The sequence below is a fragment of the Acromyrmex echinatior genome, chromosome 1 (genome assembly GCF_024713525.1).
Source record: "Acromyrmex echinatior isolate Ae372 chromosome 1, ASM2471352v2, whole genome shotgun sequence".
NCBI classification, from domain to species: domain Eukaryota; kingdom Metazoa; phylum Arthropoda; class Insecta; order Hymenoptera; family Formicidae; genus Acromyrmex; species Acromyrmex echinatior.
In genome coordinates, this window is record NC_141852.1 from 19,804,110 (window position 1) to 19,821,381 (window position 17,272).

At 33.0% G+C, this 17,272-nt stretch overlaps 2 protein-coding genes across 2 annotated transcripts in view; one reads left to right on the forward strand and one right to left on the reverse strand.

Annotated features, from left to right (window-relative positions):
- The window catches only part of LOC105154879 (uncharacterized), a 65,782-nt gene extending 59,936 nt beyond the window's left edge, over positions 1–5,846 (forward strand). The window contains exon 4 of the mRNA XM_011070661.2: positions 4,460–5,846. Coding sequence (XP_011068963.2) covers positions 4,460–5,371 — 912 coding nt within the window. The 3' untranslated portion in view covers positions 5,372–5,846. The remainder of the gene's footprint in view (positions 1–4,459) is intronic.
- Positions 5,847–7,849: 2,003 nt separating this feature from the next.
- Positions 7,850–11,879, reverse strand: LOC105154948 (uncharacterized). Its single transcript, XM_087407420.1, has 3 exons — positions 10,111–11,879; positions 8,783–9,069; positions 7,850–8,339 (listed from the first exon to the last, which is right to left on the reverse strand). The coding sequence occupies exons 1-3, from the start codon at positions 10,258–10,260 to the stop codon at positions 7,898–7,900; spliced, it is 879 nt and encodes a 292-aa protein (XP_087263546.1). The 5' UTR covers positions 10,261–11,879; the 3' UTR covers positions 7,850–7,897.
- Between the last annotated feature and the right edge of the window lie 5,393 nt (positions 11,880–17,272).

Below are 17,272 nucleotides of genomic sequence, written 5' to 3' on the forward strand. Positions count from 1 at the left end.
TCGCGTATCACAATTTATGTATGTGCTTTGATAATGAAGCTCAAGTTTCTTCATAGTACAATGACTCGCGCTGCATTAAGAATTACAGATCATTTGTATAGCAATTACATCCATTGTATAGCTTGCGGCTGCGTGTACTGATTGTCCCTAATTCATATATAATTCATACCAACCGAGAGTAGAGACGCTATACTGTTAATTGGATAGCGTATGCACATCGACAAGATAATACAATAATTTGCAGGTGTATCACGCGTGTGCATTTTGCCTATATAATATAAGAACGCGTTGCAAGACTAATTTGCGTCCTGTAATCGCGTAATAATAGCGTGTCCTTTCTTTCCTCTCTCCCTTTTTCTTCTTAATCTATCTCGATCATTGTAAAGAATATTAAACCTCTCGTGCTGCTTCAAATCCCGTTTGAACATTATACATAAAATGTTGGGATAAAATGACGAAAGAGATAATACGTTTATGTGACTAAGCAAGCAGCTATAAGAACTTACTGATCAAACGCGTGCTATTTTATCAGTAACACTTTAATTTCTAAGTTTATAATCATTTTGCCCAGCGTATATGTCAAGTGTGCAAATAGCGAAACTAATTACATTCTATAATCATGTTCAATAATATTAAAATGTCTTTTTGTTTTATAACTTTCCTATTATCGCTAATCGAGCATGTCCGATATGTTTGTTTCGAGGTTGAAGGACTTAAAACTTTTTATTTAAACACTCTTACCTAATAATGCGACATGAATACACGACATATCAACTACATTTGCATATACAATCTTTTTATCCATTTTATTAAAATATAATTACGCTTATATTTGTGTTATATTTTTTCAGAAATAATAATCTGCGTTTCTCAAAGAACTAATAAATATGCATATCGTGAAACATTCAGATCTATATCGAAAGAAAAAAATTGTTGATACTTTTACTATAACGTTAATCTTGCAAATCATTTTAATGGTTAATTAAATGGCAAATTAAATCGTGTTTTCTGATCGTATAATTATAATTCATTTTCTCGTTATTAAATTTTTTGTATTGTTTCATGATGATGTGTAAAATTTATTTTTACATTTCCTATCTCTATGGTGATCAATTTTTATGTTTATTTATTATTTTAAACAATTACAATTTGTATTTGAAATAGGATCGACAAGATAATAAATCCAATTAAGTGTATATGAAGATTTCTATTTTTTTATTTCACGGATTATTATTTTATATATTTTTCAAATTTTTATTTCATAATATTTCACATTAAATCATGGCACATAGTTTTCAAAAATTTTATTGAAAATAGATTACTATTACAAGTAATTTGTTTTTTAATTAAAATTAATGATTACACATTATTGCTATTATTAATTCGTTATTATTAATAATATGGATATTAAATTATTATTCCAATAGAGATTAATGAACACATTTAAATTGAAAGATTTAATTAAATTAAATTTAATCGTTTCGCACAATATGAAAAATTTATATAATTTCAATATATGAAATTGATGATGTCGCAAAAGTAGTCTTTCAATTTGTCTTGCTACAAAGACGATAGTGATTATATTAGTTGAAGAAGGCTTATAATTATATCAGGATGATTAACTGCGACACGTTATTTCGTTTCTGATACGATCAAAACTGCGTGCATAATACCTCGTTTGCCAGGTCTATCGCTCATTTCTCATTGCAAACCACGATGAGGCATCCATCATACTTGCATTCGCCGGTGTATGTTAAATTTATTGTCTACAAGTTCATATAACATTCAGAGTGGCCATAGGCTATTATACGATTCTTTTCTGTCAAAACTTTTTTCGCGAATCATCAATTTATAACCGCTTTATTGCAAAATCTTACGTGTTTGTTAGATTTATTTAAGCAATATTATGGAACGCTTATGCGCATAATATAAAGAAAATAAAAAAAAATGTAAATACGCATAAAAGCTAGCACCCGTTTTTTGTACATATAAATTCTTTATTAAACATTAATCAAAAACAATTAAACATTTTGACGCTTCATCTTTAATAATTATAAAATGACTAATTCTTTAACATCAAATACATAAATCAGGAATGTTTTGTTGAGATACGTAAGAAGTGTGTCTTAATATTATCAATTTCCTCTAGATTGGATCGATAATGGACTCTCATCAAATTATATACCAAATTGAATCTGCGTTTCGAATTTGCAATCTTATTTTTTATTGTGAATATGTAATAGTTTAACGTTTAAATTACGAACAATACAAAAAATTTAACATCCATCATTATTCATTACCTAAAAACAATTACTTGTCATTGTTTGATTAAAAATTTTACTAGCATTTTAACAAATTTTGAGTTAACGTGTACAAGAAGCAAATCTTAAGATACAAATACATTTATTCGCGATATTGCGTTTATAAAGATAACTCTAATACTAATATTTATTAAAAATTAATACCTGATCCATCTCCCTTCAAATCTCTAACTCCCTTACCTATAACATAATAATTCTATTCCATGATTTTACAATAATTATCTTAACTTTCATTACTATTAGGTGTTGGAATTAATTCGTAGCGTTTTTTAATGAAAGAATGTTATTTATTTCACATGAGCATTAAAAAATACATTAATGAAAGTACTTCCCATCACTTGTAAAACGCTACGAATTAATTCCAACACCTAATACATTAATTTTATTTATCATATTTAAATCCCTATCTAATAAATTTATTAACCGATTCCTTCTAGAATATCAAATAATTGAAATTATCTGAACTATTACACCCATATTTATCCTAATTTTCATCACTATCCCCTTAATTAAAATTCTTTACCTTACTGATGAAATCTTTAATAATAATTTATCCATTAAACCAATCAGTTACCAATGATATTGAAGTTATGAATACTCTGATTTTATAAATATTGATTTTGACTCATTTATAATCCCCACTAATCAACTATAAAAAATGAATTTCGTCCTCTTGATGTTGACAATCGATGTATTCTCCCATTTAACTTCCCCATTCGAATCCTAACTTCTATGGATGTAATCCACTCTTGAACTATCCCATCCTTAGGCATTAAAATAGATTCAACCAGCGAGGTATTATAACATCGAGAAGGCAGATACAGTTATGCTGACCTGACATATACATAACAATGCTAGGCGTGTCGCCGATGTGTTGCAACTGATTTCAATGACCGTCTATGCATTTTGTTCGCGTTACCGTCGATCGCGACGCATAAGCATATACGCGTGTACCGTACATAATCGGAACATACTATTGTGGAACGGTATATGTAGATGTTATATTAACGAATCATGACGTACTTATGGTCTTGCACAGACGGTCGCTGGCACGAAGATGCCTTAAATGTCAAGGCGAGGACACGGTGGATTGCTTGAACACACAGGCCGTCTCTCTTTGGCCTGCACGCTCGGCTGATGCACTCCGCGAAAGGGAATCTCGCATTCATTGAAAACCTTTCCTGTCAAGCTTGAATAATCTCTAATCACTGCAGCCTCCACTGCTTTATAGATACTACGAAATAATTCCAAGAATGTCATAGAAAGTGATAGTTCCGGTATATAATGGTTATATACAAAATAAACAACTTTTCACATCTAACGTTTGATAGATGCTGACCTGAAAATAATTTTGTTGAACCATCGAAATAATTATATAGGGAATTCAAATATAATGAGCAAGAAACTTTAATACTCTAGTAATCAGTTTGAGCATCCTACATAATTATTTTTATAATTTAACAAAATTATTTTAAAATCTGTATTTAGCTAAATTTTTAGATTTTATTTGAAAATCGTTCTTTCCGTGTGTGTGTGTGTGTGTGTGTGTGTGTGTGTGTGTGTGTATATATATTTATTCTATTTATTTAGAACATTTTTTCGAATTAGAAAAATGCTGTATTCAACGCTATATGAAAGTGATAAAGAAAGCAAATTTTAATTTAGAATCTCTCTTTCTTTGTTTAATTTCCGTAACGCGTAATTCACTATTATTACGTAATTGAATTAATGTTAAAAGCTATCATTTGTAAAAACATTACTTTGAAACAATTAAAATACTATTACATAATAGAAAATTTAATATTCTTCATGTTCGTATCATGAACGGTTATTGATAATAGTAGATAATTCGTGACGGTTGATTTAAAATTAATTTCCTGATGTTAAAGTTGACCGGCTGTTTCGCTCATTACACGGATTTTCGATACGTAACAAGACATTTGAAAGAGTGAAGAAAGTTCATGAATGACAAGCTATTGAATTTAGAAGAGTATATTTTAGTGATTTATAAAACATTTTTCTGTTCGTGTATTGATTGCATGTGTGTGGACTTTCTCTCGATCGCATTGATGTTTATTATTTGAAAGACAACATTAATTTCCTGTATAATTGAGGGGAAACTTTTTTCTGTATTTTAGGACTCTGTGGCTTCGGCGTCAGAGATAGGCGAAGAATATGACGATTCCGACATGTATATGGAGCCGGATGAATCCGGAACGACTTCGCCACCAGATCGCACAGAGGAAAGCTCACAAAAGACTAATCAAAACGAGACATTAACCGATACTACCGACAAGAGTAAGGAGAAATCATCCGAAGTTGAGAACCCCGAAACTTCTAAAGATCAAGAGGCAAAGAATACGGATCATACCGGCACTACACAGTTTACTGATGCGGGCAGAGGTTTAGAAACCGAAAGTCAAAATTTCTTCCCGACCTTTGCGGAACTCTTTGGAAATCACAGACTTTCATTTGCGGAACAGCAGCAGCGATATCGTCCTAACAGATTCCTAGGCTATTTCCAACGCGATCGTAATTATCAGACCGCCGCGACTAAGGATCAACACTCTATACTAGGGTCAGGTAACTTCGGCGTGATCCGCGGAGGTACTTATTATCCGGAGGATAAAGAGAACGACGAATACGCGATAGACGAAAGTCTTTACAATCCATACTATCATAATCGTGCTCGTGCGCAGTATTATAGAAACCCAAAACCGCAGCCAATTCGGGGCGGTGACTTCTTCGCAAACTTCCGCGATTTTGCTGATATTACGGCACCGCCAAAGTCCAGTTTCTCACATCTTTCTGTAGTATACGCTAACAAGAACGGCAGTTCGACTGGACGTGTCACGGAACCGAGGAATATCATCGAGACTCTCAGAATGTTGGAAGAAGAGGAGCGATCTAACGAGGAAGAAGTGTCCACGGAAATACCGAGGAAAAAGCAGAGCAAGGGCAAAGTGAAGCTTATGAAGATGAAACAGTATGAGGAGGACAAAGCCAGAAGATCTCGCATGTCCGTTGAACCGCTACTCGCTCTCAGCTGAGCGTAAATAAATATCGCTAAAGTGTATGTTAATATGGACGCAAAACCTCGGGATTTCTCCCAAACGCGGAATTTGGCCTCGAGATCAGAACCAAAGTCTGAAAAGCGTCATTTTTTTATTATTAGAGGAGAATGTACTGAAACGTGTAACAGGAACATAGAAAGTTCGCATCTTTGTTCATGTGCGGAGGTACTGTGCGCGCATACGAACTTTTCGATCAAACCGAAAAGCTGGCGACTGGAGAATCGTATTTTGAAATTAACGCGCGACGCGTTGCCGGTTAGACGGTATATACAATTCTATTCTATAATAATTCCTATTATTGGAATTCCGACGACATTCTGTATCGATACAGGGATAAGCGAAAACATTTGTTTATTGTTTTAATCTTCCGGAGCTGACGTGAATCTGTTAGACCCACTCAATTATATTCTTTATATTACATCTGCAAATTTATCATTATTATCAAAATAAATACAGTATTCATTTTTTTTATATACAAGTTACATCATTTTTATTGGTTTCTTCAAATTAATTAATGCTTTTAATCAACATATATTAGATGAATCTTACAGACTCAGTATCAGTGACTGTGTTACAGATTTTGTCAACTCCGGAAGGTAAATTTAATACTGTACAAAACTTCCATATCATTTCCTGAGCGATGCGAAAATTTGGATTAATTAATAGATCTTAAGATAATAGCATTAAGAATATAAGGCACTGCCGTTCCTGTTTATTGACCAATCGTTAGATCTAAAACGCACGTGGTCTTAACGTTTAAATTATTTCCTAAGCTAGTAACTGCATGAGTTGAAGGATCTTAAATATAAGATTTTTCGGGTCTACAGTTCGTCGATTAAGAAATTCCATGTGGTGCTATATATGTTCCGCCGGTCATACAAACACCTTCTGGAGAAACTGTCCCGTTTCGGCAAGGCGCTTGCAAAGCTAACTAGCAACGATTATTCACAGAGACCTTTTACGTTGATTGAATTCACTTGCTCGTACGTGAACGTTACGCTCGAGTAAGTCGATTCCGGAATCGGTAACTCTTACCAACGACACTTGCGTTCGAACTAAAACCATCGTGCACGGAGCCTCGTTATCCTATAACTATGCAAAACGCGTAAGCGTACAGGATATACTTCTAGAATATGCATAAGATCTTTTTCTTAGATACAATTTTTACATTTACATTCGTTATTCTTCTTTCTTTCAAACGTACCATAGTTTATATTCTAGATGTTAAAAGTGTAAAAATAAGAAACGAAAAAACGTAGTGAAAAAAACCATAGTTTTCAATCTGGATATTAAAAATGTAAAAATAAGAAACGAAAAGACGTAGACCTACGAAAATATACGCAACAAAATTTTGACAGCGTTGAATAGATTTACAAAAAACTTCGGTATTATTAGAAATAAATTATTTTAATGTGCTCTTCTATATTTTAATGTTTTAGCTAAAGCAGAAACGGGTTGCCATCACATTTTTATGTGAAATGTTACACAAAATACGCGTGGCTTTGCGTGCATCAGAAAAATTAATTTTAATTGGCTATACTTTAAAAAATCCACATATACATATATTCAGCAAACTAATAAAGACTGCTCATTTTGTATTGATTATAAAAATACATTAATTATTTTTCTCCATACTGTTTAGGTTCAAAATTTATGATGAAATTGTTATTTGATAAGAAAATCTCTAAACGCATTTCTTGCCAATTGCAATGATTATGAAATAAAGAGTATTGGAGAGGTCGTGCCAGAATTTCCGTAGAATTCCAGAACGACTTTCACCCTAGATGAATTCACGGCGAAGACTGCCATGTTATCTAACAAAAGAAAAATAAAAAGGCAATTCTAAATCGATGAAAAATTTTTGCCGCAAATCTCGATTTATTGTTGTTTCACTTGTTGTTGATTATTTTAATTGTATTATTAGATTTATTGACTTACTTTAACGTTCAAAATGTGCGCGCCCCATTTACTTTATTTCAAAAGGGCGAGATAAAAAAATAAAATAAAATATATTTCTTTCAAAAATAACGTTCCTGTCCCATAATCCTACAAAAAATTAATTCAAAAAGTAGGAATGTTCCGATCTCCAAAAAATCGATTTTTCCAAACTAGCGATTTTAAATTAATTATTTTACAAAAAATTGATTCTTCTAACTAAAAGATTCTTCTAAAAGTTAATTTTAAACTGATTTTTTTGTAAAAAATTTTGTTGTTTTTTTTAAATAAAGAGCGTTGTTTTTAGTTTATTTTTAATGAATTGATCCGGAGATTGCACATTCCTAACGAAAAAGCGTATTTATGCTGTACAATAATTTTAATATTTTTACAAACAACTTGCATGGAACAAAAGTATTTGTATTATAAAAATAATATACAGTTAATGTAATATAAATTTTTGTTCTTATATATAAATATAAAATACGTAAATATATAAATAAAATAATAAATTATGAAAGTGTAACGTGTGTACATATATGTGATTTCTAGAAACATTTGCATGAATTACTTATTGATGCATTTTTTTAACATTGTAACAAGTTTACCAATACCATCATAAACATCTGCATAAGTAGCTGGTTCATATAACCAGGCTGGTGTACTGAGAACGCCAAAATTCTTGTCTAACGTTACTCCTTTAACATCTTTCATTTCTACTTTAGCACCCATATCCTTAACCTTCTTGATAGCATCAGCATATGGCCAGTCATTTTTAGGTGCTAAGAAATAATTCATAAATATTACAAAACATAGGATATTAATGATGAAACGAACTGACTTACAGTCCTTGCCAAGTGTAACTTTCACACCCTTCAACACTTTAGCAACAAGTGCACTAGCTATACACATAGTAGCAATCGGTTTCTTTTCGCAATAAAAATCTTCGATGAGCTTCTCCAAGTCGGGTAGAACAGTACAATCGGTACCTTTTTCGGCAAAATCGCTCCTTTATTAAAAAAAAGTTTATCTTTATAAAGATAATTAGAAATTTGCTTTAATTAGAAATTATTATAGTACCATGATAACAAATTTTTTACGAATCTGCGTAGAGTGGCACTATTTGAAAAACCAAGAAATCCTCTGTCCTCAAACAACGCCACTCTACGTTCCATTACGAATATCTATGAAAAATTAAGAATTTCTAAAATCATGTCTCAACCTTTCTAGGTTTTCTGTACTTTTTCGTAAAAATTTTTTTTCATCACTATGTCTTAATGTCGAAATCTATGCCTTCAAAATTTGTAACATCTATGCACATTCATTATTTTATTAAGGTTAAGATACAAGAATAGCTTTTCATGTTATGCATGTATTATTTTTATTAACATAATCTTATTTTACTTTTTTCTATTTTACTTTCTATTTCCACAACATCATATCAACACATACAAAGTGCGTGCAGCGCCAAATCCTCCAGGTATAATAAGGGCACCATGTGTACAAGCTTCGCACTCGCATAGAGGTTTTATGCACGCTCTTGCTAATCTGGCACCTTCAACGAGAGCATTTCTAGTACTTTCAGTATCCATCTCTCTGGTAAGATGATTGACTACACCACAAATTTCAACGTCCGGAGCATAAAATAATGGTTTCATTTTTTTATGCCGTAAATGTATAGCTGTTGATACAGCTTCTGAAATTTCGGTGCCATCAAGTCTACCACATCCACATAATATCTTGAAAGAGCAAAATTTGTATTGTCAAAAATTATTAATTATTAAAGATCTGATCACACTGTTTAAAAGATTTGTTAAAAAAATTAAAACTGACGCACGCGCGCGTTTAAAGTTTTTTTCTTAACTTCATTATATTTAAAATAGTATTAATCATAACAAGAAAATGTGATTGTTTTTTTTTCCTGGAAAATTGTAAACATGAAAAGCTAACTAAAAATTATAAGCGCTGAAAACTATTTAACGATACTGTAATTAAATATATACATATATAAAAAAACCGGCGCCATAAATTCATAGAAATATATGATATCTCTTTTCGCGCATGCAAGCAACGAGCGTTGCTAAAAAATATATCATAAACACATTTTTTATATTCGCGTTATAAAAATGTATTATCATTACAAGAAGATTTAATAGCTCGGGATTAACGACTACCGGTACATTTTCTTGCAGTAATTTTTTTAACAGAAAAAAATTTAACCGTTTTCCCTCGTAAGCACCGATGAAACGTTGCGTTACGTCATGCCGCGAAAGTATAGAATACCGACATCACTTTTAACTCATATGCAGAATCATACAAGGAAAAAGTTTTTAATAGTCCTGACATAGTTATATCCCAAGTGAGCAACTATATTTTAAACTCGCTTAAATTGGGTACTAAACGAAAATAATTATTACTAAATTACAACAATTATTACCTAATACCGAATATTTTACTCCCTGATGATTAAATAATTTTATAAAATGAAATAACGTTATGCATATTTGAAATCAGTTTACAACAAAAATGTAATTTGTGTCTTATAGATAACTTTCACAAAAACGGATATATACAAAATAAAGATTAACAGAATATCGTACAAAATGCTTTAAACAAGTCAATTTAGTAAGTATTAAAATGCAAGATATTTAAATGACTTATAATAATAATAATGTGAAGCGAATATTTTTGCATAAATTACATTCATAACTTTGAGCAAATATTTTTATTTTATTCTATATAAAGGAGCTAAAGAAAGCAGATTATTGTAAAATACTTACTACGGCTACGGATATAGGTTCACAGCTTTTATGTCGTTTCAATTTATTTTGTCCTGCTGAAATTTGTGACGTATGAAGGTTATTGCAAAAGGCATATATAAAAACGGATGTATCTCGTCGAAAGAGGGACAACATTCGTGGTTGCAACATTTTTTCTATATAAAAAAAGAAAATAAAAAATTTTTAATTTTATTAATTAAACATTTAAAGTGTTTTTTTTTTACGTTGGACCACGAAGTATATGCAATTTCAATAAATAATTTTTCCAAAAATGTCTATTGCGATTCGAGATTGCGATTGTAATTTGTTTCCAACAATTTTTCCACAGAAAGGAATTTCCATGAAAGGAAATTAAGTATGCTTTTGCACATACATTTCTAATAATCAATGAATACATGACACTATATACTGTTATGTTGCCGTCATTATGAATTAAGGCGTTATATTTTATTATTATTTTACTTATTTTTGTTTTTTTATTTTTAATTATATTTGCTTACAATATATAATACAATTAATTTAATATAATTAATTCCGCTTTTTTTTTATCTACGCGAAATTTGTCTCGAGAACAAGCACTCCTGAGTTTCTTCCACCATGAAATCTTCTTTATTAACCGTGTTTCGCAGTGAACGTGTAGTTCTAGGTATTTTCATGAGAGTGCAGGCTTATTCGGAATTCCAAAATTCCAGTCTGTGCCATCAACATCTAGCGGAGGAAATCTCTCACTCGGTCGATACGATATAATGTTGCATTAACTACTGTCGGTTTGTCTCAAATAAATTTATTTAAGCTTTTACAACAAGAAAGAAGAACAATAACATAAATTACAATAACATAAAATAAAGCTAAAAATGAGGCCAAAGAAAAATTAAGAAAGAATTCATATCATATCTCTCACGCTTAAATAAATATCGGCAGGGTAGGCTGAATTTACTTTATGGCTCGTATAATCTTTATTGTGCTCTAGGAGCAATTTTCGCACAGACTATGAATATAAAACGCATCACAAGGTAGGTAGTAAGATTTAACAACGCCACAAGGCAAAGAGTGGCTATGCGTGATAATAAATCTTGTTGGCTCATTGAAATATAAAGTAGTTTGTATATCTAACAAAAATCGATTTCTATTAGCGTATACAAAGTGATTTTTATATCATGCATAGAAAAAGAATTATTTATTATTTACACGTTTTATTTATATAAATTAATAATTTGTAACTTACTCCATATTAATTTAATTTTATAAACTTTTACATAGCGCGTATTGTATTATTACATATCATTTATCAGTATTAATTTAAGGAAAACTTATATGTAAACATTGTGAGTGTTAAAAATATATTTCAACTAATGACAAAATCATAAATAAAAAACTAATTAAATAAAATGTAAAAAACACATAATAAACAAAACAATAATAAGATTGCAAAAACTAAGATAATTATTCTGAATCAAATTTTTCTCTCATACATATAATGATACTGCGAATATCCCGTTTCTATACAAGATTTGAAATCAAAACGCATTGCAAAACCGATAAAAGAAATCTTAAATCATATCTGATTGCCTGTACTACATTGGAACCGACAATAACGCTTATCACATCGCTCGTACGTCATACAACGCCACTTTATTATAATTATCAGTGCGAGATGAGCATACCCCGGAGCGTTGTTTCACCGCGACATCATTTCGTCGATCCCCTTACCACAAGGCATACGAAAGCTTACGCATAATCTTATGTAAATCCCAAGCCGCCCTTATGCTTGCACGTCTTTACATCAAGGAAGGAACGTCGTACATGGATCGCTTCTAGGGTTACGCAGCGAAAGGGATGCGTAGACGATGGTTCAGGGGTGCTCGCACACGAGGCGAGGGCACGGGGCTTATATGAATGTTAAAATAAGTTTGAAATTGTCGCGGACAAGTTCGGCCCCGTGGGAGGTACCCGTCGAGTAATTTCACGGCGCCGGCGGTTTCGACCCTTCGGCAAGTTTGCAACCAGCCGCGGATTCGTAGAAACTTCTGCGGCTCCACGGCGCGACTTCCGCCACCTTCGTCGATAGGTGGGCAATCATTTACTTTGACCCTAGGAAAAAAGCTGTTGTTTGTCGTTCTCCATAGAAATGTTGTAATTAAAAAGAACTGTAACTTGTAATACAGAAAATTAATTCATCCGTATTTGTATGAAAAATTTTACTTGTGAATTTTAAGTTAAACTTGAAGCAGAAAGACGGTAACAAATATAGTAATAATTGTAAAAAATTTATCTATAATAATATTTTATGTTTAGTGCTAAATGTATAGTACTAAATTGTTTAGTTTCTTTCCGCAAGATAGAAAAGGCAAGTCGCTGAGAGTAATTTCTTGATTTAACGAGCACTTGATAAAGCGCTGAAAGAGACACGCGGATAGGAAAACTAACAAAGTTTCACAGACGAAGTGTGGCGGAGAGACAAAACCGTCAACGTTTTGACACACGAACTAAAGCCGTTTTACTGTATGACAGCTTCGTGAGATCCTCCTTGCCTTCTCTGCGTGAGTCTCGCCCGAGGAAGATACCCCCACGCGTCGTCATTCGCGAAAAGTTTAAATCACGAATTCGCGGGGAAACCAAATTCGTGGCGGCCCCCACGGCGCGCAGACGAGGAGATTCGGCGAGGGTCGTCAGAGAGTTCACCGAGCGGGAGTCTGATGGGTAAATGCGATGTGATGCGAGTAACTGAGTGGCTAATTGAATGAGGTGCCTCCCAGGAGCGCCGATCCGTCGCGTGTCACACGTCAGAATTTGCGCAGCGGGAACGCGAAATTACGACGATTGTCGGTCGTGTGCCAATTATCGTCGCACAGTATGATTGCCAGTGCGGGAAATTATGCGACCGAATGATGCCGAATCCTGGCCGATACATATGCGTCTGCAAATCGAGCAGCTGCTAGGCAGCTCAATTCGCCAGCAGCCGCGACATTTCTACCGATCATTAATAATCCATTAACGATATTGGACGCTTCGATTTGCAGGAATGCCCGATAATGATACCGAGCGACAGGGGGAAAAAAGGAGATCGTTTGTCAATTTCCCGGATCGTTGTTGATTGGTTTCTGAGCCGGGTCGCACGTCCATACTTCATGCGTATAAAACTCCAGAGACGGGAATGATGTTAAATACGGAAGTAATGATCAGGAGATTGTGAATTTTAAATTATTGAAAAAAGAAGGAACAGATTTGATTCACCTGTGGAACTTATTATTAATGTAAAGTCAGATGAAGCTTTAAAACGTAGGTAATTTAATTTTAACTACACCGTTAGATATCATAGGGGGGAGCAATGGTAACCCAAACCCTTAAGTTAAAAATAATATTTTGTTATCTTTAACTTCTATGTCTAAATGTATAAAATTAATCCATTTTTATGATTAATTTCAAAATAAACAACATTCATATTAACGTATGCACTTAGTAAATAATAAACTAAATTTGAGTTAAATTTAACATTCTCTCTCTCTCTCTCTCTCTCTCTCTCTCATTTCATTTCATTATTTTGTACATGTTAAATTAACATATTGAGTAGGAATTAACATTAATGATCTATAAAAATAACTCAAATTGGATATAATGTGACATTAAATTTCTAAAATCGAAATATAATACGTTTTAAAAATGTTCATTTAGATATCATTTAGATATCATTTAGATATCTTTTATCTAAATGCATATCTTTAAGGCAAAGGAAGCGTAGATTCTTATGTATCGCATAACGCATAAGGCATAAAAAAATCAACCAATCAAAATCATCTTTTATTTCATGAAAAAGAAAAAATTGAAGGACTTTAATTGATTATTTTTTTATTATGCAAGATTTTGTGCATGATTATCTCGTCTTATAGTATATTTGAATAATAGCGATTTATGAAAGAAGCAATTATTTATCGATTTGTTTGTTGTTTTTATGTTTTTATGAAACGACGGATCAGTGTCAGAAATAGTAAACGGACGAAGGCTTACAGCATTGCGGATTGGTAAAAGAGGCTGTTTATGCATTCTTGGCGCGAAGGCAATCGCGGGGATGGCGGGTGTTGGATGCTGTGCGAGAACCAGACAAGAGAACAATTACGCGCCGTCAGTCCCGTGACCGGCAGGATACCATGAGGTGAATCAAAACTAGGTGTGTGCCATCACCTCTGGGCGAGGTCTATCTTCGCGTTCCGAGGCCACGTTCTGCGTCCCGAAGGAGAAAGATCGAATCTCGATCGGTAAGCGAGGTTGGCAGAATAGACGAGTGTCTGCAAAGAGCAATTTACGAGCGGCAAGTAAAAAAAAAATACAAAACATTAGAGAACAATCTCTGTGAAAAATAGGAAATGTGTTTCTTTTAAGAAAAACTAATAGTGTATTTTTCATTTTTTATTAAAGAATAAAAATCTATAAATAATTTCTTCATCTATTTTTATTTCTATTATTTTATGTTAAATGTAGTAAGTTATATAATATTTATTGTAATTAATTAAAAAATAACAACATATTATTAAATAGCAAAACTCTTTTTGTCGTATATACACTTTCTGAAGTTTTAACAAATTTCTGAACAACCATTCGACGAATTATGAAAAATGAATAGTTGGTGATCCACGATTAATAACACGGAAAACCATTTATCATCGAATCCCAATGACAGGAGGATATGGGTGATAATTTATGGTTATAGATTATTGCTAGCATGTTTCATGATATTTTTCATAAAATAATAATAAGGGGATTCTGTTAAATCTTTATGTATTGAAATATTTCGATCAAGCGCACGCGTGAAATATTTATCCATAAAATCTAATCTCATAAATGAAAATTTGATACGTCACGATCGAATTTTTTTTATTAATATCAGTTCATGTATATTTATCAAAAGTAAATTAACAAACATTGCACATTAAAACTTTCCCTATTGAATCTCTTCCTTCTGTGAACCCTCCTATACGTATAATTACGCCAGCTGATAATTAATCGCACATGTCAGTTAGTGAGACGTTTACCTTTATATTCTCGCGACGAACGTGAAATAGGATCTGATTTTCCGGAGTAATCCGTTTAATAAATTACGAGATATTCACCGAATCTGTTGCAAACATATGTATGCAAGAATAACGTCAAATCCTCTAGCAAAACGGTTGTTTTACGTTGCATACATCATTCGCCAGCAACGAAATTTCAAAGGTCTACCTACGTGCGAATATCAAGAAAGTCAGAGTGCCATTAAAATCTCCGTAAAGTTCATCTCGCCAGAATAAATGAATAAGTAAGAGGTCTCGTTCGTGGCGGAACGAAGGGGTCGGTTGGTATAAAGCGGCAGCATAAAGCGGTTTACACCGACACTTCGGTATTAAGCCTGGCGCTCTTCGGAAAGAATATGCAGTTTAAATCTACTCGTGAAACGGTCTGGTGATGGTTGGGGAAAAATGGGCATTGGAGCATTTACATTTTATTAGAGAACAAACACACGGGCGAGTATAAGATGATACCTTTTTGTTACTTCTTACACAATTCCAATTTTTAAGAAGATTATTCTTTCTCTTTATTCTAATATAACTCCCGATATCTTTTCATCAATCTTTCCGGCAATTTTTATTTAATTAATGTTTATATTAACAAATAAATTTATAGAAATGAATTATTTTTAATATTGCTTACAAATCAGTCATTTTGCTCGGTTTGACATGAAGGTTACTCGATACTCGACTATGATTACTGATTATTTTATTCAAAGAAATGTAGAAGGAAGAAGGAGTTCTCTTTGCAGAACACAAGCAGGCTAGCCTCGAGAATTCGAGACGAGTTTCGTCGTGAAAGAGTTTTATTGTATTTTTTTCATTAACAAGTCCGGCTCGGTCCCTAGAGATCGGGAAAGTTGGCGGCGAGTTTTAGCGGGACTTTTGTTAATGTTCGGAATTAACGGAGTAAGGAGACTTTAAGTCATAAGGCCTCATGGGAACGCGGGGTTCGACGCGAACTTTCACGATTCTTTATTTCTTTATCAACTCCGACCCTCGCCTTCTACCTCGCGGAATGCTCGGCAGTGCGACCAAGCGTTTCCTTTTCCTACGAAAACGTACTCCATAATTACTTTGTTCGACACAATTCTCTTATTTTCATTTTCGTACACTTTTTTTTATCGCCGCTCTTGAATATGATGGGCACGAAGGTCTCCTTGATTCTTACGTAATAAAGCTGTATCGCACACGTTTATACGTAGCATCTTTGCCATTCTGTTTGCACCAGTACGTCCGGATTTCTCTGTTTTCGAGGGTCTGTGAGGGATTCAGTAGGGGACGATTTGGCTCGACAGCCGGTTGATTAGTTACATGAGAGTGGATACCACTATTCTACCCTCACTTCTACCTGTGCGACGCTGCACGAGTACGTCCGCATCCTCGAACCCAAGTGTCGTCAATGGGATGCATATGTCAATCGCCATGCTAATGGTATGTCTAAACGTACACAACGCAATCATGTTACATTATGCGTGACGTTACGCGCGGTTTATGGAAACGTGTTTAAGTTCAGTGCAAGGCATGCATCAAATAAACACATTAACATTTCGTACATTGAAAATGAAAGAAATGATTATACAATGTCAATGAAATTGTTAATAATGTAACAATGCTAAAGTAATAGTGAAGTAATAGTAAATTATTTTCTTTCAAAATGTATGTATGTGTTAGAAATATTTCTTAATTATGACACATAAAAGAAGTTCGAAAAATTGCTGCAATTAACATTAAATATAAAAAGTCGAAGCTATATCGTCTAATTATTATTATATATAATTTATTTTCTTGCATTTAAACCTCTAAAATAATATTGAGAGTTTAATTGAGAGCAATATTCCAAACAAATTTTTATTCCATTGCTTCTTTACAGATTTAGTCTTGAAGTTAGAATATTCTTTTCTATCAATATTTGAGCCATTCATGTTGATAAAAGTCATAAATCTAGAGAACCAATGTTATTTTTTCGCGCAAGCTGTGTGATGTACTGGACCTATTACGCAGCGCAGTCGTAATTTTTCGTGAAATAATGAAACGTTTCGTCTGCAACAAAAACAGTAGCACGCTAAACACGAAAATAAATTGGAAATAATATTGTAATTGACATAAATTTACAAAATTCA